The sequence below is a fragment of the Cyclopterus lumpus genome, chromosome 23, assembly GCF_009769545.1.
Source record: "Cyclopterus lumpus isolate fCycLum1 chromosome 23, fCycLum1.pri, whole genome shotgun sequence".
NCBI lineage: Eukaryota > Metazoa > Chordata > Actinopteri > Perciformes > Cyclopteridae > Cyclopterus > Cyclopterus lumpus.
The window spans coordinates 8425930-8453138 of NC_046988.1; the positions used below are offsets into that span (position 1 = coordinate 8425930).

Below are 27209 nucleotides of genomic sequence, written 5' to 3' on the forward strand. Positions count from 1 at the left end.
GTTATGCACTATACAACTTTTGGCCAGAAGTCCAATGGCACTTTGTACAGCTTTTAGAACAGTAGTCCTCCGTACAAACAAGAATAGTTTGTCAGCTGTCAGGATGGCCGAGTGGTCTAAGGCGCCAGACTCAAGGGTTGACTCCTTCCTCAGCAAAGAGGCTTCTGGTCTCCAATTGGAGGCGTGGGTTCAAATCCCACTTCTGACAGATCATTTTACCTGCAGGTTTCATCCCTCAGTCCAAACAACTGTCACCCAAGATGGGGCTCTGACTCGCAACCTTTTCTTTTGTTGTGCGAGGCCCGGCTAGCTCAGACGGCAGAGCATGAGACTCTTAATCTCAGGGTCGTGGGTTCGAGCCCCACGTTGGGCTGTGATGTTTTAGACTAGGACTTATCCTCAGATGAAGTTGTTGTCGATTACCCCAACAAAACAACTATACATGGAACTGTTACAGACTTTGCAAGAGTAGATAGATTGAATCTCTCAAAAGTGTCTTGCACCTGTGTGTTTCCTGACGCACTCTTGAGTCCAGTTGGAAGCGGTTATGCACTATACAACTTTTGGCCAGAAGTCCAATGGCACTTTGTACAGCTTTTAGAACAGTAGTCCTCCGTACAAACAAGAATAGTTTGTCAGCTGTCAGGATGGCCGAGTGGTCTAAGGCGCCAGACTCAAGGGTTGACTCCTTCCTCAGCAAAGAGGCTTCTGGTCTCCAATTGGAGGCGTGGGTTCAAATCCCACTTCTGACAGATCATTTTACCTGCAGGTTTCATCCCTCAGTCCAAACAACTGTCACCCAAGATGGGGCTCTAACTCGCAACCTTTTCTTTTGTTGTGCGAGGCCCGGCTAGCTCAGACGGCAGAGCATGAGACTCTTAATCTCAGGGTCGTGGGTTCGAGCCCCACGTTGGGCTGTGATGTTTTAGACTAGGACTTATCCTCAGATGAAGTTGTTGTCGATTACCCCAACAAAACAACTATACATGGAACTGTTACAGACTTTGCAAGAGTAGATGGATTGAATCTCTCAAAAGTGTCTTGCACCTGTGTGTTTCCTGACGCACTCTTGAGTCCAGTTGGAAGCGGTTATGCACTATACAACTTTTGGCCAGAAGTCCAATGGCACTTTGTACAGCTTTTAGAACAGTAGTCCTCCGTACAAACAAGAATAGTTTGTCAGCTGTCAGGATGGCCGAGTGGTCTAAGGCGCCAGACTCAAGGGTTGACTCCTTCCTCAGCAAAGAGGCTTCTGGTCTCCAATTGGAGGCGTGGGTTCAAATCCCACTTCTGACAGATCATTTTACCTGCAGGTTTCATCCCTCAGTCCAAACAACTGTCACCCAAGATGGGGCTCTAACTCGCAACCTTTTCTTTTGTTGTGCGAGGCCCGGCTAGCTCAGACGGCAGAGCATGAGACTCTTAATCTCAGGGTCGTGGGTTCGAGCCCCACGTTGGGCTGTGATGTTTTAGACTAGGACTTATCCTCAGATGAAGTTGTTGTCGATTACCCCAACAAAACAACTATACATGGAACTGTTACAGACTTTGCAAGAGTAGATAGATTGAATCTCTCAAAAGTGTCTTGCACCTGTGTGTTTCCTGACGCACTCTTGAGTCCAGTTGGAAGCGGTTATGCACTATACAACTTTTGGCCAGAAGTCCAATGGCACTTTGTACAGCTTTTAGAACAGTAGTCCTCCGTACAAACAAGAATAGTTTGTCAGCTGTCAGGATGGCCGAGTGGTCTAAGGCGCCAGACTCAAGGGTTGACTCCTTCCTCAGCAAAGAGGCTTCTGGTCTCCAATTGGAGGCGTGGGTTCAAATCCCACTTCTGACAGATCATTTTACCTGCAGGTTTCATCCCTCAGTCCAAACAACTGTCACCCAAGATGGGGCTCTAACTCGCAACCTTTTCTTTTGTTGTGCGAGGCCCGGCTAGCTCAGACGGCAGAGCATGAGACTCTTAATCTCAGGGTCGTGGGTTCGAGCCCCACGTTGGGCTGTGATGTTTTAGACTAGGACTTATCCTCAGATGAAGTTGTTGTCGATTACCCCAACAAAACAACTATACATGGAACTGTTACAGACTTTGCAAGAGTAGATAGATTGAATCTCTCAAAAGTGTCTTGCACCTGTGTGTTTCCTGACGCACTCTTGAGTCCAGTTGGAAGCGGTTATGCACTATACAACTTTTGGCCAGAAGTCCAATGGCACTTTGTACAGCTTTTAGAACAGTAGTCCTCCGTACAAACAAGAATAGTTTGTCAGCTGTCAGGATGGCCGAGTGGTCTAAGGCGCCAGACTCAAGGGTTGACTCCTTCCTCAGCAAAGAGGCTTCTGGTCTCCAATTGGAGGCGTGGGTTCAAATCCCACTTCTGACAGATCATTTTACCTGCAGGTTTCATCCCTCAGTCCAAACAACTGTCACCCAAGATGGGGCTCTAACTCGCAACCTTTTCTTTTGTTGTGCGAGGCCCGGCTAGCTCAGACGGCAGAGCATGAGACTCTTAATCTCAGGGTCGTGGGTTCGAGCCCCACGTTGGGCTGTGATGTTTTAGACTAGGACTTATCCTCAGATGAAGTTGTTGTCGATTACCCCAACAAAACAACTATACATGGAACTGTTACAGACTTTGCAAGAGTAGATGGATTGAATCTCTCAAAAGTGTCTTGCACCTGTGTGTTTCCTGACGCACTCTTGAGTCCAGTTGGAAGCGGTTATGCACTATACAACTTTTGGCCAGAAGTCCAATGGCACTTTGTACAGCTTTTAGAACAGTAGTCCTCCGTACAAACAAGAATAGTTTGTCAGCTGTCAGGATGGCCGAGTGGTCAAAGGCGCCAGACTCAAGGGTTGACTCCTTCCTCAGCAAAGAGGCTTCTGGTCTCCAATTGGAGGCGTGTGTTCAAATCCCACTTCTGACAGATCATTTTACCTGCAGGTTTCATCCCTCAGTCCAAACAACTGTCACCCAAGATGGGGCTCTGACTCGCAACCTTTTCTTTTGTTGTGCGAGGCCCGGCTAGCTCAGACGGCAGAGCATGAGACTCTTAATCTCAGGGTCGTGGGTTCGAGCCCCACGTTGGGCTGTGATGTTTTAGACTAGGACTTATCCTCAGATGAAGTTGTTGTCGATTACCCCAACAAAACAACTATACATGGAACTGTTACAGACTTTGCAAGAGTAGATAGATTGAATCTCTCAAAAGTGTCTTGCACCTGTGTGTTTCCTGACGCACTCTTGAGTCCAGTTGGAAGCGGTTATGCACTATACAACTTTTGGCCAGAAGTCCAATGGCACTTTGTACAGCTTTTAGAACAGTAGTCCTCCGTACAAACAAGAATAGTTTGTCAGCTGTCAGGATGGCCGAGTGGTCTAAGGCGCCAGACTCAAGGGTTGACTCCTTCCTCAGCAAAGAGGCTTCTGGTCTCCAATTGGAGGCGTGGGTTCAAATCCCACTTCTGACAGATCATTTTACCTGCAGGTTTCATCCCTCAGTCCAAACAACTGTCACCCAAGATGGGGCTCTAACTCGCAACCTTTTCTTTTGTTGTGCGAGGCCCGGCTAGCTCAGACGGCAGAGCATGAGACTCTTAATCTCAGGGTCGTGGGTTCGAGCCCCACGTTGGGCTGTGATGTTTTAGACTAGGACTTATCCTCAGATGAAGTTGTTGTCGATTACCCCAACAAAACAACTATACATGGAACTGTTACAGACTTTGCAAGAGTAGATGGATTGAATCTCTCAAAAGTGTCTTGCACCTGTGTGTTTCCTGACGCACTCTTGAGTCCAGTTGGAAGCGGTTATGCACTATACAACTTTTGGCCAGAAGTCCAATGGCACTTTGTACAGCTTTTAGAACAGTAGTCCTCCGTACAAACAAGAATAGTTTGTCAGCTGTCAGGATGGCCGAGTGGTCTAAGGCGCCAGACTCAAGGGTTGACTCCTTCCTCAGCAAAGAGGCTTCTGGTCTCCAATTGGAGGCGTGGGTTCAAATCCCACTTCTGACAGATCATTTTACCTGCAGGTTTCATCCCTCAGTCCAAACAACTGTCACCCAAGATGGGGCTCTGACTCGCAACCTTTTCTTTTGTTGTGCGAGGCCCGGCTAGCTCAGACGGCAGAGCATGAGACTCTTAATCTCAGGGTCGTGGGTTCGAGCCCCACGTTGGGCTGTGATGTTTTAGACTAGGACTTATCCTCAGATGAAGTTGTTGTCGATTACCCCAACAAAACAACTATACATGGAACTGTTACAGACTTTGCAAGAGTAGATAGATTGAATCTCTCAAAAGTGTCTTGCACCTGTGTGTTTCCTGACGCACTCTTGAGTCCAGTTGGAAGCGGTTATGCACTATACAACTTTTGGCCAGAAGTCCAATGGCACTTTGTACACCTTTTAGAACAGTAGTCCTCCGTACAAACAAGAATAGTTTGTCAGCTGTCAGGATGGCCGAGTGGTCTAAGGTGCCAGACTCAAGGGTTGACTCCTTCCTCAGCAAAGAGGCTTCTGGTCTCCAATTGGAGGCGTGGGTTCAAATCCCACTTCTGACAGATCATTTTACCTGCAGGTTTCATCCCTCAGTCCAAACAACTGTCACCCAAGATGGGGCTCTAACTCGCAACCTTTTCTTTTTTTCTGCGAGGCCCGGCTAGCTCAGACGGCAGAGCATGAGACTCTTAATCTCAGGGTCGTGGGTTCGAGCCCCACGTTGGGCTGTGATGTTTTAGACTAGGACTTATCCTCAGATGAAGTTGTTGTCGATTACCCCAACAAAACAACTATACATGGAACTGTTACAGACTTTGCAAGAGTAGATAGATTGAATCTCTCAAAAGTGTCTTGCACCTGTGTGTTTCCTGACGCACTCTTGAGTCCAGTTGGAAGCGGTTATGCACTATACAACTTTTGGCCAGAAGTCCAATGGCACTTTGTACACCTTTTAGAACAGTAGTCCTCCGTACAAACAAGAATAGTTTGTCAGCTGTCAGGATGGCCGAGTGGTCTAAGGCGCCCGACTCAAGGGTTGACTCCTTCCTCAGCAAAGAGGCTTCTGGTCTCCAATTGGAGGCGTGGGTTCAAATCCCACTTCTGACAGATCATTTTACCTGCAGGTTTCATCCCTCAGTCCAAACAACTGTCACCCAAGATGGGGCTCTAACTCGCAACCTTTTCTTTTGTTCTGCGAGGCCCGGCTAGCTCAGACGGCAGAGCATGAGACTCTTAATCTCAGGGTCGTGGGTTCGAGCCCCACGTTGGGCTGTGATGTTTTAGACTAGGACTTATCCTCAGATGAAGTTGTTGTCGATTACCCCAACAAAACAACTATACATGGAACTGTTACAGACTTTGCAAGAGTAGATAGATTGAATCTCTCAAAAGTGTCTTGCACCTGTGTGTTTCCTGAAGCACTCTTGAGTCCAGTTGGAAGCGGTTATGCACTATACAACTTTTGGCCAGAAGTCCAATGGCACTTTGTACACCTTTTAGAACAGTAGTCCTCCGTACAAACAAGAATAGTTTGTCAGCTGTCAGGATGGCCGAGTGGTCTAAGGTGCCAGACTCAAGGGTTGACTCCTTCCTCAGCAAAGAGGCTTCTGGTCTCCAATTGGAGGCGTGGGTTCAAATCCCACTTATGACAGATCATTTTACCTGCAGGTTTCATCCCTCAGTCCAAACAACTGTCACCCAAGATGGGGCTCTGACTCGCAACCTTTTCTTTTGTTGTGCGAGGCCCGGCTAGCTCAGACGGCAGAGCATGAGACTCTTAATCTCAGGGTCGTGGGTTCGAGCCCCACGTTGGGCTGTGATGTTTTAGACTAGGACTTATCCTCAGATGAAGTTGTTGTCGATTACCCCAACAAAACAACTATACATGGAACTGTTACAGACTTTGCAAGAGTAGATAGATTGAATCTCTCAAAAGTGTCTTGCACCTGTGTGTTTCCTGACGCACTCTTGAGTCCAGTTGGAAGCGGTTATGCACTATACAACTTTTGGCCAGAAGTCCAATGGCACTTTGTACACCTTTTAGAACAGTAGTCCTCCGTACAAACAAGAATAGTTTGTCAGCTGTCAGGATGGCCGAGTGGTCTAAGGCGCCCGACTCAAGGGTTGACTCCTTCCTCAGCAAAGAGGCTTCTGGTCTCCAATTGGAGGCGTGGGTTCAAATCCCACTTCTGACAGATCATTTTACCTGCAGGTTTCATCCCTCAGTCCAAACAACTGTCACCCAAGATGGGGCTCTAACTCGCAACCTTTTCTTTTGTTCTGCGAGGCCCGGCTAGCTCAGACGGCAGAGCATGAGACTCTTAATCTCAGGGTCGTGGGTTCGAGCCCCACGTTGGGCTGTGATGTTTTAGACTAGGACTTATCCTCAGATGAAGTTGTTGTCGATTACCCCAACAAAACAACTATACATGGAACTGTTACAGACTTTGCAAGAGTAGATAGATTGAATCTCTCAAAAGTGTCTTGCACCTGTGTGTTTCCTGAAGCACTCTTGAGTCCAGTTGGAAGCGGTTATGCACTATACAACTTTTGGCCAGAAGTCCAATGGCACTTTGTACACCTTTTAGAACAGTAGTCCTCCGTACAAACAAGAATAGTTTGTCAGCTGTCAGGATGGCCGAGTGGTCTAAGGTGCCAGACTCAAGGGTTGACTCCTTCCTCAGCAAAGAGGCTTCTGGTCTCCAATTGGAGGCGTGGGTTCAAATCCCACTTATGACAGATCATTTTACCTGCAGGTTTCATCCCTCAGTCCAAACAACTGTCACCCAAGATGGGGCTCTGACTCGCAACCTTTTCTTTTGTTGTGCGAGGCCCGGCTAGCTCAGACGGCAGAGCATGAGACTCTTAATCTCAGGGTCGTGGGTTCGAGCCCCACGTTGGGCTGTGATGTTTTAGACTAGGACTTATCCTCAGATGAAGTTGTTGTCGATTACCCCAACAAAACAACTATACATGGAACTGTTACAGACTTTGCAAGAGTAGATAGATTGAATCTCTCAAAAGTGTCTTGCACCTGTGTGTTTCCTGACGCACTCTTGAGTCCAGTTGGAAGCGGTTATGCACTATACAACTTTTGTCCAGAAGTCCAATGGCACTTTGTACACCTTTTAGAACAGTAGTCCTCCGTACAAACAAGAATAGTTTGTCAGCTGTCAGGATGGCCGAGTGGTCTAAGGCGCCAGACTCAAGGGTTGACTCCTTCCTCAGCAAAGAGGCTTCTGGTCTCCAATTGGAGGCGTGTGTTCAAATCCCACTTCTGACAGATCATTTTACCTGCAGGTTTCATCCCTCAGTCCAAACAACTGTCACCCAAGATGGGGCTCTAACTCGCAACCTTTTCTTTTGTTGTGCGAGGCCCGGCTAGCTCAGACGGCAGAGCATGAGACTCTTAATCTCAGGGTCGTGGGTTCGAGCCCCACGTTGGGCTGTGATGTTTTAGACTAGGACTTATCCTCAGATGAAGTTGTTGTCGATTACCCCAACAAAACAACTATACATGGAACTGTTACAGACTTTGCAAGAGTAGATAGATTGAATCTCTCAAAAGTGTCTTGCACCTGTGTGTTTCCTGACGCACTCTTGAGTCCAGTTGGAAGCGGTTTTGCACTATACAACTTTTGGCCAGAAGTCCAATGGCACTTTGTACACCTTTTAGAACAGTAGTCCTCCGTACAAACAAGAATAGCTTGTCAGCTGTCAGGATGGCCGAGTGGTCTAAGGCGCCAGACTCAAGGGTTGACTCCTTCCTCAGCAAAGAGGCTTCTGGTCTCCTATTGGAGGTGTGTTTTCAAATCCCACTTCTGACAGATCGTTCCGTTTGTTTGTTTACAAGTGGTCCTGTACTTCTGTGGTTTCATGATGATCCATCTTTAGAAAACAAGGAAATTAATATTGTTTGATTGCATGCCAGAGGTGGCACTTTCAACTTGAATTATGTACATACACACACTTGTGCTACCCACAAACACATATTTAGCACCACTACCTCATGTTCACACACACACTTCTGCAAAATGCTGTGTTTCATTTAGCTTTCAAACAAACATATACAGAAAGTTTTGTCCCTCTCGCACACACACAAAACCTCAGTCTGGCCCGCTTAAGCCGCTGTTCCTTGAAGGGCTCAGCGAGAGGCTAAGGGGATTTAGATTGTACAATACTGACATATTTAGACTGACTCCCTCCCTCAGGTTCTCTCACTCCCTAGCTCTTTCCAGGCCACTGTTAAACTTAAAGTATAAGTCCAACATGTGAAACAGATGAAGCAGCAGGAGAGGAAGAGAGAGGATAGGAAAGGAAAGGAGGAGAGAATAAAGTACACAAGAGAGAGATGAGAGTGACGGTTAAAAGAAAAAGGGAAGAAATAGAAAAGACAAAAGTCTACACACTGTATGTCGATGTGATCAAAGTACTCCTCTAAATGTGTGTTTGTACACCCCATTAAATGATGTTCAGGTGTGTGTGTGTGTGCGTGTGTGTGTGTGTGTGTGTGTGATCTAATTGCTTGTGGCTCTTTCGCTCTATGTAGACTCAAAACCGGATGAAGCTAATGGCGGACAACTATGAGGATGACCACCTGAAGGTCTCCACTCCAAACTCAGAGCAGCCCAACAATCACAAGCCCTCTCCAGACCAGGTAAGATCTCTGCCCAGAGGGAGACTTAACTTGAGGTTAACCTCCAAATATGGTCCCAGCTCCCAGAAAACACCAAATATCATAACTCTTATGTGGATGAAAGCATGCTCTAAAACTCACACATTCATGTATTTGAACTGGCATTGCAACATTACATGAATTTACTTTATATGTTTCAACTATTACTAGCCAACGTTTTTTCCTGCGCCTACGATGTTCTACTCAAAATTTCTGCTTCACCAACTAACTTCCTGCTTTCTCCAAACTCACGCTGCGGTTGGACCAAACTAACCAATAGGATGATGAGGAGGGTATTTGGGCCTAGCGAGCCACATGCCTTCTTTCTCTCTCTCTCGGTGCGCCATTTTTTACAGAAGGGTGAGCGTCTTATTTGTCTGGATCAGATCACGTTTGGATGTGCTCATCATTTGTCTTCCATTCTTGCTTTTCTTTTGTTTCATCCGTGAGTTTGTGAGCTGGTTCTGGTGTTGTGATATTGTCATATCATTTTTTCTTCCATTCTTTCATCAACATTCGCCATTGAAACTCTTCTTCTCACTGAGACTTTCCTTCTCTCTTATAATTTGGGTTGAAATTAGTCATTTCTTGATCTCTCGTGCGAGTAACCCCAATATATTTTCTCAGCGGTTTTATTACCTAAACAGGAATGCTTTCAAATCAACTCCTGAAATATGTGCTTAAGCATCTCATCTTTTACATTACATTTCATTTAGCTGATGCTTTTATGCAAATCATACACCCCGCTACAGGGAGCAATTCAGGGTCTTGCTCAAGGACACATCGAACAAGACCCTGTGGCCCTATGTTGGCCAGCTGCCACTAGTGAGAACCATATATCTGTTTTACCTTTTGTTTTAAAGAAGCCTGTACCCTAATATCTGGGGTGTAAGTCGAAAATAGTCTACCTCTTTTTTACTGATGCGCTTGTTAATAAGTGCATCTGTTTTCTTATTGGATTTTATTGGCATCATATATTAGTCTTAGTCTTCTTTTAGGACATGCTTTTTCTCAGCTGGACCTACTTTATGTGTGGGATATAGTGGAAGATTTAAGAAAGCTGTTGCTTTGCCAAAATAATAAATAAAGTCAAGTTTTTTTTAGGAATGATGAAAGAGGAATATTTCTCTTGACACTGACCGTTACTGTTTTTCATTTATACAATGGGGCTTTCTAGTATTTTTAAGGCCCACATTATATTCATCGCACATGTTTGACAACCTTTAAGCCAAGCAAGAACTGAAAACACTCAAATCAATCTGAACACATCTTATTTAGAATTAAGTCATTCTTAAGACAAAAAAAACCTAATTTGTCACTTTTCTAATGCAAATCTTAATGTTTCTACGATTTTCTTGAATAATACTGTACAACATATCAATCTCAGGGTACAATGTTCTAGTCCCACGTTTGATGAAGGTGTTTTGGTCTGCACACTCATCCATTACTTTTCTCTGGACCTATATCAGCATACAGTGTCCACTGTCACCTGGACCCACAACATTTGTGGTTGTTGCTGTTACACAGCACATGATAGTAACTATGCCTTGAAATCTGAGCCTTTTTCCCATTGCTTGCAGCAAGCTTGCTAGCTCAGTCGGTAGAGCATGAGCCTTAATGAGGTTCGATCCCCATGCTGGGCAGCCAGGTTTTAGACCGTAGACTCAAATGCCAGCCGGGACGAGTGTGTTGTAGTTTACCCTGTCTATAGTGGGGAGTAATACAGACTTAACAAAGAGTTGTCCACCTATACAATCACTGTCCTTTGGATGTGTTGAACTTGGGATGTTTGTTGTAGGCTGCGGTGTAAAACACATAATGCTACAAATCGATCTTAACACATCTAATGAAGAATAAAGTCTTTCTTTATAGAAAATATTTCACTTCTTGCTTTTCAAATGCAAATTTTTATGTTTCAACAATTGTCTTGAATAATTCGCTGTCAATACATGTGGACGATCTGAAAAGCTAACGTCACTTGTTCTTGTCAAATTCTTGTAAAGTTATTTGGAAATTATGTAATTCTGAAAGTATCTTTTATGTTTGGTTTCACATTAGTAAAATGGTTTGATCTACTGACAGGTCAATGGAGGCAACACCACATATGAGTAGCACATGCTGGTTTTAGGGGCAGCTCAGTTCCACCAGTGGGATTTCCCTTTGGGATGCTAAAAGCCCAAAAGTTCAACAGTGGATCTAAGTTCGACCCTGGTTATTAATTTGCGGTAGTACCTCCCTGCTGAAAGAGGCAGGTCAGTCAGTCTCTTTTTCTATATTTCTTCATGAGTATTCACATTTACAGTACAGACACACTTCTCCTTGGTGTGTAAGGCGGGTAATTTGCCATAGCACATTACATAAGAACTGTGAGGGATTGTGTCTCTTTCAATAAGGGAATTCTGTTCGACCGTTGGCGAATGAAATGCTTCAGAAAAAACTGAAACACAGGAGAGCACTCACACACACTCAGCATTGTCGAGGAGCTCTTTATGGTATATTGCATTTTATATGGTCGTCAGTGGTCTTGGATGCACCAGTGAAAAAAGACAGGGAAGAGGGGAAAATGTTTCTTTTATAAAGGAGTTCAGTGTTTTAGTTGGTGAGGTTTTTCAATGCTTAAAAAATGAGTTAATGATTAACGACGCAAAGCTCTGATTTGTTATATCAAACAGGATCTCACAAAGTTGATCTGTATGAATTGTTTTTCATTAGTGCTACACTGAAGGCAACAAAAAATATTTAATTTTGACATGACATTACTGTTGATGTTAATTATTAATTACTAATTACTGTTATGTTTGTGGAGTTAGTTTTTACTTAACAGTCAGAAAACTGTGTGATCACTTTGTGATTAAAGAGAACATAATTGGGTTATTAGTTATATGAGATGATATGATATATATCATTGTATAACGTGGCTGTAGAATTTTTTTTTTAAACGTGGCCTGTGAGTGGGGCTAGCTGAATGTCCCTCATTGGTCTTGTTTCATTGCATAGTAAGAATCTCGTAGGCAGGCATGGGAGGCTAATAAAGAGGCACAAACACACACACAGAGGCGTATAAAATGATGGCTCCATTGGGATTGGTTCATAGAACAGTAAGACATTGAAAAACTCTGTGGACTCATTAAACACATGCACGCTGCATATGTTGACCATTGCAGGTTGTGAAATACAATAAAAACATGTAGGCACATATATATTGTACAACTTAATAAAATAAATAAATCCAAAGGCTTCAAGTCCTGCAAAGACTTTTAGAAGTTAGTGTTACTTTTGTTTTTCATATTATTATTACTGGTATAAATTCAGGCTTATTGTTAAATATTTGTTTCTGTTAGTCATTCCATATTTCTTGGAAAAGGGAAAGAAAACACTGGCGTTATTTCTCTCTAAATGTCTTCCTTATATTGCCATCATTCCTTCCATTCTTTATGTCTGTTTCTAATTTGTCTTGCATTTGATCCACAGAGCTTTGCTGCAGGTCTGGAAAGTGTGCACAGTCCTCTTTTTTTTCAAGCTTTCTGACAGTATAGTCTGGATTAGAAAGTGTGAGGGAACAGCTGTTGAACATATGTTGAGTATGTTTTTAAAGCATTAAAGCCAGATTTTAAGAGATGTGTTCACATATTGGCATATAACACGACAGCCTCGCAGCAATAACGTCCTTGTTGCTTTACTGCTATCGGCATACATCATAACATACAGCAACAGAGGTGTTGTGAAATGCAGAATGTGTTGGATCCCTGCAGCCTTCAACTCTATCATTTTCTCCTTGCTTCTCTTTCCGTTTCCCTCTCTCCTCCGGAGGGAAATGTCCAGTAATGCATTTCGTAATGGACTGTAACCTACTGGCAGGTCCTCTCTGGAAAATACTGTAACTAGAGCTATTTACAACTTTGATAAAGATCCCTTTTCTGTGTCGCAATGTGTTTGTGTCTGTGTACTGTGTGGGTATGTACACTGGGTTTGTCATGAAGGTATCCACTCATGAACACAGCAGAGGAGATGGGCAAAAAAATACACCTAATGTGTGCGTGAGAGTGTGTTGTGTTTGCAGTAAATAAGGACTCAGAATCAAAAGTGACAGTTACTTTGATTTACTGTCAGCTGTCATTGTCGCAGCAATGCTGCTGGGGAAGAGCGTGGTATACATTATTTTTCCCTCACAAAAAACACCCACATCTAGTTTGTTTGCCAGGATAGATATAGTTATGTCATATTCGGACATGATCAATCTGCAGTTTTTATTTAGTCACTGTTTTGACAGTTGAGGCTGGCTTTCAGATTTAGAAAACATGTTAAAGCTGTGTGTCTGATAGATATATTTCTTGATTTGTTTTTTGTTAGTTTTTTCTTCCATCAGTCATTTTAAATACAACATGAAATAAATGAGAGCATTAAAGTCACTTTATACGACAAGGTCTCTGTTATTTTATATATTAATGTCTTTCTTATCATGCTATATTTCTCTATTTCATCTATGCAAAATGGCCACCAAAGCGAAAAAATGTGTCTCTATAATAGTAATCTTTTGTTGTCAGTTCAACCCATGCTTGGCTTAGGTGAGCTAAGCCAAGTGAGCTGAAGTGGCAGGGAGTGTCAGTATGGTTACTATGGTTCTGTGCAGTTTAAAACTCCATTCACAGTGCTTAAACTAGGCTGGAGGCTTCTGTTATACAGTTTCAACAAATACCTGCAGACAAGTATTTTTTTTAAATATGACACAATTCATACTGACTGAAAATCAGAACACAGAGAGTCAGTGCAAACAAGTATTTTGACGGATGACTGAATTAAATGCATGAAGAATACAACGCAAGTCAAAACAGATGACACATTTGCAACTCTTGCATCTCCAGTAAATGGTAAAGAGAGAACGATAATGAACACAAGATTGGAGAACAGACAGTGAATGGATCCTCCCGTGAAACCTGTGATTGTGTGTGTGCTGAGTGATGATGAGCATGCATCACAGGGTGTGGACAGACCCCGCTGGGACTGAATATCCTTTACCAACACACACATACAAGCTGACAGCCCTCTTAACATGCTTTCTCTGCACTTAAATCCTTCAATTCCCCAAGGAGAACCGTTTGTCTGTGTGTCTTATCTGTGTGTGTCTGCGTCTCTTGGGGGAGTTACTGTTTAGCTCGTCTGACCCTCATTCCCACACTCACACTAAACGTTAAACGTGGGAATCAGATTCAAAGCTGTCAACTGTAGATTGTAGTCTGGATCAATTCTCTAAATACAATCTGGAGAAATGAATTTGTGTGACAATGCTACATTGCAGTTAGTTGACTGCAGTTGTTGGTCTCTGTTGATAAAAGGCTCGGTCAGAAGATACAGAGAAATGTGGTTAACACAGATGAATATGCTTCACCGTGCATCTTAAAGGTTTAATTTAGAATAGTTTTTCAAATAGCAGCTTTCCTATCGTGCAAATCAAAAATTGAAGAAATGTGCCTTCATCACTTCTTCTCACAGTATTCAGGCTCCTTTTTAACTTTTTGTGACTCTTTTACGTAAAACATCCCATTCGCTGTCATCTCTCCATTTCCATGTCTGTTTTCATCCTGCCTTATCCTATGTGCTTGAATTAGCCCAACTCTAATGCTAGTTTGGCTTTGTACGAAGTATGTTGTGTCCTAATTTTAAGTGTTCAATTTATACCAATAACACCACACAAAAAAATCTAATCACGCAAAATTATGATGATTCATGATGATGAAAGTGTGACATTTTAATTCACAACTCTCTATGAAGTAAACTCAAGTACTCTGTATATCGAATGAATGTTTTGCATTAGGGTAATTAGTTGAATGTCTATTTTTTTTATTTCTCTCTCCCCTTTATGCCTGTAGAAGGTATGTGACCCGAAAAATTATATGTTATTAAATGGAGAGCATACATTGTTATACTTAGGCCAGCATTATAATGAATACATATTTTTTAAAAATAATAATGACTAACAGTATTTACTGCTCTCAGACCACTTTCTATCTCTTGTAAGACCTTGTGTGTTTCTAATGTGGTAAAATATTTTAAACAATTATCATAGGCAGTATTGACCTTGATTTTGTGTACAATAAAATTAATCCCTCTAATTTTTGTCCCCTATCACCTCTATCCTCCTCCAGATTCTCTCTCCTCTCCTGGATCTCAATCAGAATCGCAGTAAACTGAAGCTGTACATCAGCCACCTGACCTCTCTGTGTCAGGAACGAGACCCAATCATACTGCAGGACTTCGCCCCGCCCCCCGCCTATCACCGCTCTGACTCCGCTTCCTGGCATACGCAGGTGCACAGCATGACACAGGAACAGGTGAGACCCTTTGTGTGCGTCTTCTGTGTCTGTGTGTACTTCTAAAACATGAGGGGGAAATGTTGCGATGGAATAAAGGGAGGACATTTTGTCGCTCGCAATTTATGAAATCCTAAAAATCAGCCAGCGTGTGTGTTTGTGAGCTTGCTTGTGTGATGTGATGATGTGTGAGTGTGTGGCATTGTTCTCGCTGTGTGCGTGCGCGTCCCCGTAACTGTGGATGTGTGTGTGTCACACACTGGTCGGTCTGGCAGGTTTTTGGCGCTGCCTTTGACATTATTGAAACGATTTACTCCAGCGGGTCACCTGACGACAAGCTCCTGGCCGCAGAACAAATACTGTTTCAGACGTTTTATTTTACAGGGAGTAAACTTTGCTTTGAGCTTTTGGCAGCAGGAGGAAGGTTTGTTCATATGTGTAGTGAGGAGAGAGGAGCTTATTTACTATTTAACTGTCGAAAGAGTTGTCGTCTAAGAGTGGGAGGAGAGCAAAGAAAAGGGAAGTGAGCATACAGAAAGGTGAGGCTTAAGGAAAGTTGGCCTGACTGATCGCCTTGATGTAGATCATTGTCATGGTAACCCGTTGTGTTTTCACATATTGAATATAAGGAGTATATTATTAAATTAAAAAATGTTGTGGTATGGCTTCCCCATGTCTCTCTGTCTTTCGCTCGTCTTTTACCTCCATATTGAAAACATATCAAGCGATACATGGTCGCTACATGTGGTATACATTGAAAAACGGTAACTCTAGACACACACACATACTCACAGAGCAATGTGACAGAGTGTGTGGTTGGGGTACAGCAGGACTAGTTTCCTACAGTCCTCATGAAAGCCCTATTGTATGTCTTAATGCTGGGAAATGTATGTTTGTCTGAGTGCTTCAAATATAGTACGGTATGGTGTGGTGTCACTTTAAATAAACTTTGAATACAATGAATTAAGAGATCATTTAATCCCTGTCTACATTAAAGGCACAGATACACTTTCACAGAGAGACAATTACTCTACGCACTTTTCATCATCGGCCTAAATGCAGACAGTAATCTGTGGTCTGGAGGCCACTGATCCACATTTTTTAAAGAAAAACTTACTCTGGATTAAAAGTAATCATGTGGGCAGGCTGCTGTGAAAGCTTATCTAACAAGATGAAGTGCTTTTAGACAACCAACCAACTACCCGGCCGTATTTCATTCCTACCTTTTATATTTAGAAAAACATTTTAAAATATTAAAAACATTTAAACCAAACCATGCCCAATTTACAACGGAGACAAAAAAAGATCCTAAAAGGCTGATCTCTCCAATTCGACACAAATCACTTACACTTACACATTACTGCGAAACAATGATTCATGATTCAAGATTTTTATTTGCCATTTGTGCCTGGACCAACAGTCCAGACACATTGTAACTCTTATGCAGGGCTCTCCGAGTCAACGTTTAAGAAATAACATTATATTATAAGAAAGAAGAGAAAAATACAAAATATAAAGGAAAACACTATACAGAAGGCTGGTACTATGTACATGGACAAGAGAGGCGCTAATATGTACAGTTTGGGGTACAGTTTTAAATTAGACTGTTTTAAATGATATAGTTTTAAGTAATAAAATGGCACATATTGCACTTAAGTGTAGTGAGGTAGTGTTGGGTTATTGAGCATATTTCAGTGGTTTTGTGTTGCCATCAGTCTGACTGTGGCCGGGAAGAAGCTGTTGAAGAAGCGTGTTCTATGGGTGATGATGGTTGTCCGCTCTGCTGTGTCTCAGGTTGTATGAGCATTGTTTGTGTCTGAGCAGAGAGTGAGCCGGGTGGAGTGAGTCTGGTTTCAGAGTACGATAGTACATCACACCCTCTTTGGAGGTAAGTTAGCATAGTATAGAGTTGCAACATATCTGCAACATTGGACAAGGACAATATTGATCATGTCCTCCAAAATGATGCTGCAAAATTACTCCTACTTTGATTTGCTGGATTAGGGCTGGTTAAGTTTAGCCAACTACTTGTTACGGTTTGGGAATTTTAGTCATTGTGAATGGCATGAAAACAGCATGTGTGATTAACGTAAAATAATCAAAATGAGATATAAAACCAACAACGAGTTCATTTAAAGGAGTGCTCGTTGAATTGTTCTGTCAAAGTTCATTTGAATGGTTACGGGACTTTGATTCTAAGGTTTTGACTTTTGGATGAAAACTCACAACTTTGCTTCTCTTCATCACGTTCTCTCCTGCCATCACTCTCTCAGTTTCGTTCTTTCTTCAGGCTTTTGTGTTTTTCTTTCCCCTACGGAAGACCATTCCTCCTGCCCTTATTTTTCCTCTTAAGTGCCTCCATCACCATTACCTTTTACTCGCACCATCTCAATTACTACGTGTCAGTGTCGGTGGAAGAGCGAGAGAGTTTGCCAAATGCTAAAGGTTCTTTATTCTCTCTTTTTTTGTTTTGTTTGGTGAGATGTTTCCCTTAAAGACATCAGGATCTTTCTGCCTCTCTCCGTCAAATCCCGCCCGTACCCAGGCAGTGCCACTCGGCGCCATGTGTTTGCTTTAGACCCCGACCCTGCCTACACACAATCGCAGACACACACTGCCTGTCTTTTATTGAGGCCCGCGTTTCCCGTTTTCCTTCATCATGTGTCACCATCGCCCTGGCTGACCCTCTTAATGCACACACAGACTCCCTCCAGGCGGCCATGTGCCAGTGTGCCAGCCTCTCTTCTCTGTCTTGTGGTGTGTGTGTGTGTGTGTGTGTGTGTGTGTGTGTGTGTGTTTGTGTGTGTGTGTGTGTGTGTGTGTGTGTGTAGGTGTGTGTAGGTGTGTGTAGGTGTGTGTGTGTGTGTGTGTGTATGTGTGTGTTTTACAAGCTTCTCCCTGGCTCTGTTAAAATGCATGGAACTCTGTAAAGCCTTTAGGATCATACTAAAATAGCATGTAAAACACACATGGACAGATACATGGACGCACACACACACACACACACACACACACACGGAAACCTACATATTCAATGCCCACACATGCATTAACATGAATGACCACTGGGAGCTCGTATACCTGACAGTCTGCTCAAACATTATACTAAAGTAACTCTCTTCTTTTCTGATAAACTGGAGCAAGGCCGACAAAGTAGTATGGCTCACATGTTCCAGGAAAGGGTAGTGGGAGAGAACAAGTAAGCCTTTATCAACAGGGCAGCTCCCAGTACAGATAACTGGTTGCATCAAGAGCGAGAAACCCTTCAAGAGCTTCAGCAGTAAACTCAGGCCTTACGGAGGGCAATCCCTGCTTCCTGTGCTCAGAAGATAAACTGATCGCACTACTGGAGGTAGGTTTGACAGTTCTGAAAAACTAAACTCCTAAAAAGTAGAATTCAACAACAAAATCTCGTAAAAGATAGACCAAACTATCCACATACTGTGTTTTTAAGGATGCAGTGTAAATCAAGATGTCAACTGACACTTTTTCAAAACCGCAAAAGTGTTTTTCTCAACATGTTTCAGGTTGTTTCATGAAGATATTATGTCAGCACATCAACCACAACACTGTACAGGTCAACAGATTTTAAACAAAATGCATGTTTTAACCCATCATTTGAAGTGAATGCAGAGCTTTTTATTAAACAATGAAACATATTCTTTGCGATCTCCTTAATTTATGCAAATGTTTGTTCCATATAAATGTGATGAGCAGGGTTTATTTATTGCAGCTCATCTTCCAGTTTAGTAATTTCTTAACCCTCTTCAATGTCACTGAAACATTTACATTTCTGTGACTATTAAAGCATAAAAAGGAAAAATAGACAACAGCAAAGCTTTTACTGGAGAAGACGTTTTTAGCAGCGTTGCTGTAAGGATGCCAATGTCGATCGGCCTCCTACTTTGTACTCTCTTCCCTGAGAGGATCGGTCCTAATTACTTTTTCTCTAGCGCCACCGTCAGGTTGACATTTGTGTTTGTAAGTGATTGGATGCATTGCCATTCAATTTGGTGCGCACATTTTTGTACCCCAGAGGATGACTTGATCAGCCTCAGCTGTTTGTGCTAATTCGCAAATATTTGAACAGAAAACTGCTGGAAGAAAAAAACAAAAATAGTGAACCTTGGGAAATGCAGCTTATTGATTTACTAATTTGTAAAGATGCTTTGTGTCTTGTTTTACCGCATTTTTTTTCTTTTTCTGACCTGCCAAAGCAGGACATCATATTCTGTTAAAGTTGACATTTGAATGTCCGAATCCTTTCTTGTGTAGCTTCAGTACTAATAGTTGGTACGACTGACATCAGTGAAGAAATAAACTTATAAAATTCAGTAGGTCTTAACATGGCATGGTTTGACTGGTATTGAAAGGTACCAGCTCTGTACCAGCCTGGTCGTGTGTCCCCGTGTATTTGTTTCTATGTCTCTCTTTAACCTCAACTGAACTTGAAAAGTAACACTGATTCCAAAAGTGAAGTTTTACTAAAAGAGCTGTTTTTTGTGCCATAGTCATAATAATAACCTTTATGGCTCAATGACGTCTCTAATGAGCACTGAGAGAACTGGCATCATATTCCACACACACACACACACAGACAGAGGACGTCTCTCTCTCTCTGGCCTATGTCTACCTCTCTGGCCTGAAGTGTGAAGGTATAAGAAATCCCCTGTTTGTGTGTGTACGCATATACGTACGTGAAAGGCTATCAAATTTTATTGTATGCATGAACGCTCAAGTGTGTGTTTGCGTCTGTGAGTCCATTTGAGTCTATGCACGTGTACATTTGCGTGAGTTTGGTATTGTAAAAAAAAAACACATATTAAGTGTTATTGGCTCAGTCTGACATTATATTGCTGCTCTTATGAAACCTGTATGAATTGTCAGCCCAAAACCCTCTATCTGCTAAACCAAGGACTGCTCCCCGGGAATGACTGCATGCGTCTCTGAGCCAACTCAAGCTGCAGAAACCTCAGTGAAAATTGAGACCACATATTTACAACTCTGTAAGTCATTGTAATGGAGGAAAGTGTCGCACGTTTACAGACTTCAAATGTCATTGTTGTTGCCTGATCTCCAAATGAAAGAAGGGAATACGTATTTTCTCTTTGGCTTGCCGTACATGCATTTGAAAGGTTATACGACAGGGTGTCTCACAGAGCCTGGCAGCTGTTCAGTCAAGTAAAGTGAATCAAATGACTTTATAACTAACTTCCAAAGCAGGAAAACAACACCAGTATGCTGCTGGTGACTTTAAATGCTGCTTTGTGCAATAGTAATTCCTATACGGTCAAATTAACGTAGGCAAATCTGACGAAATATTTGACATAACGACTTAGTTAAAAGTTCTGAAATGTTATATGAATAAAGCTTGTCTTGCCTTGCTTTGTAAAATACAACTCTTTAGGTTTCACATGTAGCCGATACTCAAACATTGTTGTTTCAGCTCTGCAGCCCGATGCCTTGTGGCAAGCTGATGCCCTGTGGCAAGCTGATGCCCTGTGCAGACTGGCAGACTACAAAGCAACTATGTGTTTCTGTGTCTGTGTGTGACGAGCCCTCGCAGTTTCAAGGTCACTGATTGGGTACATTCTGATTGACAGGAGATACAGGAACAGGAAAGGGCAGAGCTTAAATGTAAACATCAGAGATAGAGGGCGACTACAGTATTACAATTGTACAGATAGGCTGAATGTGTGTCTCTGTGAATGTGACTTCAACAACCCTAGTGATAATACAAAATGGGTATTATTATTATTTGATGTGCGTGCGCTTGCCACATGTTTGCTTGACAAAAATCCTGTTGCCATCGTTGTCTCTCATGTTTCTCATTATATGTAACAGAACAGAAGATACAATACAATGCACAATGAAAAAATATAATATAATAAAAGTAATAAAAGATATCATGTCAGCACATCAACCACAACATTGCATCGGTCAGCAGATTTTGAACAAAATGTATGTTTTAACCCATCATGTGAAGTGAATCCAGAGCTTTTTATTAAACAATGCAACACATTGTTTGATCCCTCCTTACTTTGTGCTAATTTTTGTTCCATTTAAATGATGATAAGTGATGAATAGGGTTTATTTATTGCAGGACATCTTCCAGTTTAGTAATGTCCTAACCCTCTTCAATATCATTTAAACATTTACAATTCTGTGACTATTGAAGTATAAAAATGAAAAATAAAGATTATAGAGGAAGATCTTAAGTATCGAGCCCAACCTTTTATTAATAAAGAGTACTATAATACTGTATTTTCTGGAACTGAGCAACCAACCTACTGCCTGTTTGTTCCGGGACCCGAATAGTCATGTGATACTTGTTTTCAGGCGTGCTAATATGAACATGGACTTGACTACTTTGAAAGACTTGAAAGAGAAATGAACAAATAACAAATGTTAAGACATTTCTGGATAGGCATTGCATGTCCACACAGCTTGGATATTTATTGATTAGGCCTCTGCATTGAAATAACTTGGCTTCTGCTGGGTAAAAATCACTCCTTTGCAAGAATTATGCTCAAATGCGCTGTTTGGCACTAGCAGAGCGGAGTGGACGGGCTGAGGTGTACAGTTTGATAATGTCATAGATGTATGATGGGCCTGATAGACCATATCAAGCAGCCACCATATTGCAAAGGGAAAGTGTTTTTGTCTACGTGCGAGTGAAATTGTAAGGGTAGAGTGGAGGGAAGACAGGGTGGAGGAGGTGGAGTAGGGAGGTTTGTCTATAGTCAGACCCATCCATTTGTGCTGCGATGTGGTCTGGGGTCTCTCGGCTTTCATTAGGCCGCTCTGCTTCCTGCTCCAAGGATGATTGTTTTCTCTCTAAATACAACGCTGAGGTCCTCGGCAACCATTAGGCACACACACCGGGAACACACACTAAGCAACACAGACAAAGGGAGAGACAGTCAGACGCACATGTCCGATCTCAGTGCCCATTTCCCAATGACACACACACACACACACACACTCGCACAGGCCTTCACTGGTCATTACACACTGACTGCTGGGTTTTTATGCAGATTTATTGAATCCAGGCTTAATAGCTTTACCAGTCGACCTCTTTTTACATGCATTTGTCTTTTTTTCTGTCCTTCCTCCTTGATCTCTCCCTCTGTCTCTGGTCATCACTCTTTCCTCCCCCTCCTCTTGATTTCTTCACTCTCTTTCTTTTCCTATCCTTCTGTCTTATTTCGCGGTTTCTCCCACTCCGTCTCTCCTTTGCTAGTGTCACTCACTCTTGATCAATCTCCTTCCTCCTTTCTCTCTGACTCGCTGTCACACTCTCTCAGCTCACTGCCTTGCTTTTCCATCCTCTACCTTTCTGTCTCTCTGTCCTCTGTTGTCTATAATGGGAAAACAAGCCAGTGATGGTAACTCAACTTCTCTCACACTTTTCTGGTCTCTATCTGAAGCTGTTAAATCTTCACGATGGCATGCCATTCACATATTTCTCCTCAGTTGTTCCTTCATGGACAGCTAACAATCATTGAGACTTTTACCGACACTGAATAAAGTTCAGGCACTTCAAAATGCTTTAATGCCATATAAGTGGACAGGATGGGAATATTAAGAAAACGGTGGAATAGAAACTGGTTGTGTAAACTGAGTGGTTGGTCGTCTTGTTTGTTACGACTTGCTTTTTAACATTTTATTATACGTCTTAATATTAATGTATTCGTAAATGTGTTTTAACGATCATTTTGGAGACGATGGCTCCCTTAACCATAATAACATCAGTTACTGGCAGGTTATATGATTGCTATATTATGCAAGACACCATTTCTTCTTCTCTACCCTGCCTCCAGTCTTTTATATTCATTTAAACATTATATTAAAATGATATATTAGCAGGTGGCTTTATGGTTTGGCTCCGATTATGTTTGGGTGAACGAGCAAGCCGCACGGATAGGGAGCTTTTTATAGGATAGTAAAATAGTTTGTAAAAATATTGTTTTTCACCAAAGATGTTGTTTAAAGGGAAATTCTGTCTTGGTTTGAACATGCTGAACATTTTGTATCAGCAGCCTGTAAGTGTACTTCATATCTCTTTCCCTCAGTTATGTTTCCAAATTTGATTATTGGCCACATACTCAAAATAAACCACTGATACTTCTGATATCTATCTTTGGGTCAGCTTTTTTTAGAAGAACCTCAAGCTTCCTTTTTATTTTTTAAACAACCTTAACACTGTGTATCAGTTGTTGTTGTTTCTTCAGATTGGCCCACTAGGAGGTTACACCTATACGCAGTCAAAGTTGGAGTCTGTCTCTGCTCTTTATTTCTGCAGCCATTAGTGTTGTAAGACCAGCCTTGTAGGGCCAATTTAGAGTTTAAGTCTTTAAAAAAAATATATATATATATATGCCCTATAATCTTCTGTTCTCTATGAAGGTGTTCCCCTGTAGTTAGCATACTTATAAGCACTAATAAGTGGTAAAGTAAATGTCGGAGAATAGAAATAATAGATTTAAGCTCACAGAACTTAATAAAAGGCCAGGTTGGGAGATGTACACTTCCCTTCCTTGTCAATTACTACAAGTGCTCATGAGCAAGGCACAGGATGGCGGTTTAATAATATATCCCCTCTTAACTAACTGCTCCCAGAGGCCAAATTTAAAAATATGAATATGTTCCTACACTCATTTTGGCTGATTGAATGAGCTACCAAATGGAATTACCAAGTTATGTTCTATGCCCCACACTCGCACTCTTTCTTCAGCTGCTAGTGCTAAAAGAGTGCAGTATTTTTCAGTCCTCCAGGAGCAGTTTTAGGTTCAAGTCTTCAAGCTCTATTCCCACTACAGCTCGTTAGCCAGTATTTTAAGCTGAGCTTCCTGGACTACAGCTGTAACGAACGACGACGGAGCACACACACACTCATTCACACACATTGGGTCACATGGCTCAGGCGCATTTGGGTTTGGCGCGGTGGAGCGGTCAACTTATAAAGCAGACCGCATACAGTGTAAGCTTGTAAGAGCCTAATGGTTTGAATAGAGACAGGAAGAGAGACAGGGATTATAATAGCCAATATAGGGCTATTATACTTTATCCCTTTGCTCTTATTCATAATGGTGTTTCTTTAGCACTGCTCAGGGCTGCTGTTGAGGAGTCTGGAGCCTTTTTAAACCTCCTGATCTTATCTTTACTCATGCAACTTGGTGCTATTGCTGAGGAATATTAGGTCAAACGTTGTCCCTCATCCTCTCCTTTCCCTATGTCTTCCTGCTGGTTTTGTTTAAGAGTCTTTCATGAAGGTTTTTCATTTTTTCCAGAAACGCTCCACCTTTTCACCTCTGTTTCTGTTTTCCTACCCTCCACGTTTCCCACCAAGCAGGGTTGCTCTGTCACTTGCACTTTGTTCTTTTACCTTTTACGTGCTAATGTTCAGCCAAACATGAAGTTATTGGAACACATTTGGGAATATTTCAAAGCTATTAAACAATTAATTGTCAAACAAATATTCTTTATACCAAAGTTGGCTAAGATTGGATGAAATATGTAGCATATCTTGGTGTTTTTTTTGTGCAAATATTATTTTGGGGGGAAATTGGACATGTGAATGGGGTTGCTCACAGTTCAGGACTTAAATCGTAGAATGTATGAGTTCTCACATAGTCGCTCAAATTGCACCCAAAACTGAAAGGTAACTTTTTGGTCCCTGACCTAATTTTTCCAATAAATGTAATCATATATAATAATATTCATAATAGTCATTTTATTATATTATTTTATGTCAAATCATTAGAGCCCATTGCTACGTTTGTGATCCAACATTAACAACATTATTTGTAAAGCCTTTGGTTCCATTTTTTTTGTGTGGAAGTGGGTCAGTGGGCCTCACTATGATATCGTCATAGAACATCATTTCCCCTAAATCAGTCAAAACAAAGGGAAGTTTTCTGTTCAACAGATAACAACAGACCTCTACCCTCAGAATCATCTGTATATGTAAAAAAAGTAGTCAAGTAACTTTGTAACGTGTGTCTGCAAGTGCTCATGCACTCCAGTTAGATCATATATGTGTACGCTCTCTCGTTCTCTACAGTACCCATTTGTCGCCCTCTCTCTCTGTTAATCTCTCCGACTCTATCTCTCTCTGTTGAGTTACGGTTTCTTTCGAAAACATTAGCATTCCTCTGCAAAGAGGTTCAAGCCCTGCAATGTGTGTTCAGGGGTCAGTGTGTACGTACACACACACACACACATTACCCTCATCCTCATTTTTAAGCTGATAACCTCTGTGTGTGTGTGTGTGCGTGTGTGTGTGTGTGTGTGTGTGTGCGTGCGTGTGCACCTCCACAACCCCTGATAAGGCAGATAATGATCCATTACAATAATGGACCTTTAATGGCTGCAGTAAAAATCATCTTCAACAACCCTTTCTCTCTCACTTTGTCACACACACACACATGGACTTTGTCACACACACACACATTGACTTTGTCACACACACACACACACATGCACACACACACACACACACACACACACACATGTCTTATCCCTTCCCTCAGTTTATCTCTCTGCTTCCCACAATTCTTTCTGTCACACACTAAATCAGAACTTGAGCTTGCAACATACACGTTAGCGTCATGCCATGCACTCACACACACACCTATCATGTCAAACACCCAAACCACTGGCACCTACACTAACGTATCTCCTAAACACACACACACACACACACACACACACACACACACACGCCGTACCATAAACACTGGCAATCAAACGCACACACACACACCTTACCACAAACACTCGCAATCAAACGCACACTCTCTTACAGAAGTCATGAATCTGGTACGCTGCCCACTTCTCTCTGACCACACACACTGTGATTGCATGAGACATGAACATCCCAAACGTATACCTCATAACTGGAAACTGTAACAACTTTGTTTATATTTAATTCCTCCAGGTCATACATGAGTTAGGGAGTGAATGTAGCAAGAGAGGAAGTTTATTACTTTGCAACGTGCTGACGGAGGATTAAATTATGATTACTTTCAGAGTAAAACTGTGACTTATTTTTCTAGTTTTGGCCGTTATTTATATCAGTTAAGAGAACATTTTCCCCTACAGGTTAACTGTAATGATTTAAGTATTTGGAGACTCTGTTAGACGCAGCTTTGCAATAAAGTCCATTAGAGCAAGCAGTCAGCCAGGCTTTAAGCATGTCTTCAGTTTAACCACAATATCTAAAAACAAACCTTTTAAGGAGCTTTTTGCAGAACTGCTTCTTCTCGGGGTCCGGCCACTGACTGGCAAGTAACTAGCTTAGATCAGTGGTTCTCAACCTGTGTTGCTAGATGAATAATGGAAACATTTTTAAAAGATTCAAATTGTTTACACTTTTTCTAACTTATCTCTAATCTTTGCTTAGGATAGTTTTTTTTCCAAAAAACTATTCAAATTAAATTAAAATGTGTTTTGTTGGAAAAGCTTTCTTTGCTAGAGCGGCTCAAAGCTTGTAGACACATTAAATCTGTGACAAGGGAACGCTAGAAGACACTGCTTCATTTTAAGGGCTCACAAACTAAACAATAATTTACTGGTATTTGGCCAACAAACTGGTCATGTTTCTAAAACTGTGTCTTACAGTAGATATCTAGGTCATTAAAACCTCAAAGCCATCGGATGCTGACGTGAACAATGGTAGCACGATGTGATTCCTTAGTTTAATGTACTAATGTCGTACTAAAAGGACACGAGCGGCAGTCCAGATAAACGTCAACATCCCTTATTGATTCTTTAATTTAAACTGCACCGATACCACATTTTAAACTGTGAGTTATGGATAATGCAGTCGGTGCTGCAACTGATAATATCTTGTATCTATATGATCCTGTTTTATGTATATGGCAGTATCAACCCTGCATTTGACCCATTTAATCTTGATTTTTCAATGCCCTTTTCAAGCGTCTCTCTGGTTTAGGTCAAGGCCGCGCGACAGACAGCAGAAGACACACACACACACACACACACACGCACACACTAAACCATTTATCTCTTCTCAATCGTCTCACGATCTAATCTTTACTGCCGTGTTTTTCTGGGGAATTGCAACTAAAATGCAGAGTCATTAAGTTGAACTATATGCAAACACACATGAGGATATTGGCCCGAGGATGTTTGTGCATTATGAATAGTAAAGTATTGCAAACTCACACACTTGCACAGATGAAGTGGTAGAGCCTCATTGCCT

At 41.9% G+C, this 27209-nt stretch overlaps 1 protein-coding gene and 27 non-coding genes across 28 annotated transcripts in view; all 28 read left to right on the forward strand.

Annotated features, from left to right (window-relative positions):
• LOC117726370 (ELKS/Rab6-interacting/CAST family member 1-like) overlaps positions 1-27209 on the forward strand; it is a 157376-nt gene that overhangs the window by 126474 nt on the left and 3693 nt on the right. Inside the window, exons 20-21 of the mRNA XM_034526610.1 lie at positions 8547-8654; positions 14816-15001. Of these exons, the coding sequence (XP_034382501.1) occupies positions 8547-8654; positions 14816-15001 (294 nt within the window). The remainder of the gene's footprint in view (positions 1-8546; positions 8655-14815; positions 15002-27209) is intronic.
• Positions 98-208, forward strand: trnal-caa. The gene is made up of 2 exons: positions 98-135; positions 163-208. It is a non-coding gene; the product is annotated as a tRNA-Leu (tRNA).
• trnak-cuu lies at positions 301-373 on the forward strand. Its single transcript has one exon. It is a non-coding gene; the product is annotated as a tRNA-Lys (tRNA).
• trnal-caa lies at positions 642-752 on the forward strand. Its single transcript has 2 exons — positions 642-679; positions 707-752. It is a non-coding gene; the product is annotated as a tRNA-Leu (tRNA).
• On the forward strand, positions 845-917 carry trnak-cuu. The gene has a single exon. It is a non-coding gene; the product is annotated as a tRNA-Lys (tRNA).
• trnal-caa lies at positions 1186-1296 on the forward strand. The gene is made up of 2 exons: positions 1186-1223; positions 1251-1296. It is a non-coding gene; the product is annotated as a tRNA-Leu (tRNA).
• Positions 1389-1461, forward strand: trnak-cuu. The gene has a single exon. It is a non-coding gene; the product is annotated as a tRNA-Lys (tRNA).
• trnal-caa lies at positions 1730-1840 on the forward strand. Its single transcript has 2 exons — positions 1730-1767; positions 1795-1840. It is a non-coding gene; the product is annotated as a tRNA-Leu (tRNA).
• trnak-cuu lies at positions 1933-2005 on the forward strand. Its single transcript has one exon. It is a non-coding gene; the product is annotated as a tRNA-Lys (tRNA).
• trnal-caa lies at positions 2274-2384 on the forward strand. The gene is made up of 2 exons: positions 2274-2311; positions 2339-2384. It is a non-coding gene; the product is annotated as a tRNA-Leu (tRNA).
• Positions 2477-2549, forward strand: trnak-cuu. Its single transcript has one exon. It is a non-coding gene; the product is annotated as a tRNA-Lys (tRNA).
• On the forward strand, positions 3021-3093 carry trnak-cuu. Its single transcript has one exon. It is a non-coding gene; the product is annotated as a tRNA-Lys (tRNA).
• trnal-caa lies at positions 3362-3472 on the forward strand. Its single transcript has 2 exons — positions 3362-3399; positions 3427-3472. It is a non-coding gene; the product is annotated as a tRNA-Leu (tRNA).
• trnak-cuu lies at positions 3565-3637 on the forward strand. The gene has a single exon. It is a non-coding gene; the product is annotated as a tRNA-Lys (tRNA).
• On the forward strand, positions 3906-4016 carry trnal-caa. Its single transcript has 2 exons — positions 3906-3943; positions 3971-4016. It is a non-coding gene; the product is annotated as a tRNA-Leu (tRNA).
• On the forward strand, positions 4109-4181 carry trnak-cuu. Its single transcript has one exon. It is a non-coding gene; the product is annotated as a tRNA-Lys (tRNA).
• On the forward strand, positions 4450-4560 carry trnal-caa. Its single transcript has 2 exons — positions 4450-4487; positions 4515-4560. It is a non-coding gene; the product is annotated as a tRNA-Leu (tRNA).
• Positions 4653-4725, forward strand: trnak-cuu. Its single transcript has one exon. It is a non-coding gene; the product is annotated as a tRNA-Lys (tRNA).
• On the forward strand, positions 4994-5104 carry trnal-caa. Its single transcript has 2 exons — positions 4994-5031; positions 5059-5104. It is a non-coding gene; the product is annotated as a tRNA-Leu (tRNA).
• On the forward strand, positions 5197-5269 carry trnak-cuu. The gene has a single exon. It is a non-coding gene; the product is annotated as a tRNA-Lys (tRNA).
• Positions 5538-5648, forward strand: trnal-caa. Its single transcript has 2 exons — positions 5538-5575; positions 5603-5648. It is a non-coding gene; the product is annotated as a tRNA-Leu (tRNA).
• On the forward strand, positions 5741-5813 carry trnak-cuu. The gene has a single exon. It is a non-coding gene; the product is annotated as a tRNA-Lys (tRNA).
• trnal-caa lies at positions 6082-6192 on the forward strand. Its single transcript has 2 exons — positions 6082-6119; positions 6147-6192. It is a non-coding gene; the product is annotated as a tRNA-Leu (tRNA).
• On the forward strand, positions 6285-6357 carry trnak-cuu. The gene has a single exon. It is a non-coding gene; the product is annotated as a tRNA-Lys (tRNA).
• trnal-caa lies at positions 6626-6736 on the forward strand. Its single transcript has 2 exons — positions 6626-6663; positions 6691-6736. It is a non-coding gene; the product is annotated as a tRNA-Leu (tRNA).
• Positions 6829-6901, forward strand: trnak-cuu. The gene has a single exon. It is a non-coding gene; the product is annotated as a tRNA-Lys (tRNA).
• On the forward strand, positions 7170-7280 carry trnal-caa. The gene is made up of 2 exons: positions 7170-7207; positions 7235-7280. It is a non-coding gene; the product is annotated as a tRNA-Leu (tRNA).
• On the forward strand, positions 7373-7445 carry trnak-cuu. The gene has a single exon. It is a non-coding gene; the product is annotated as a tRNA-Lys (tRNA).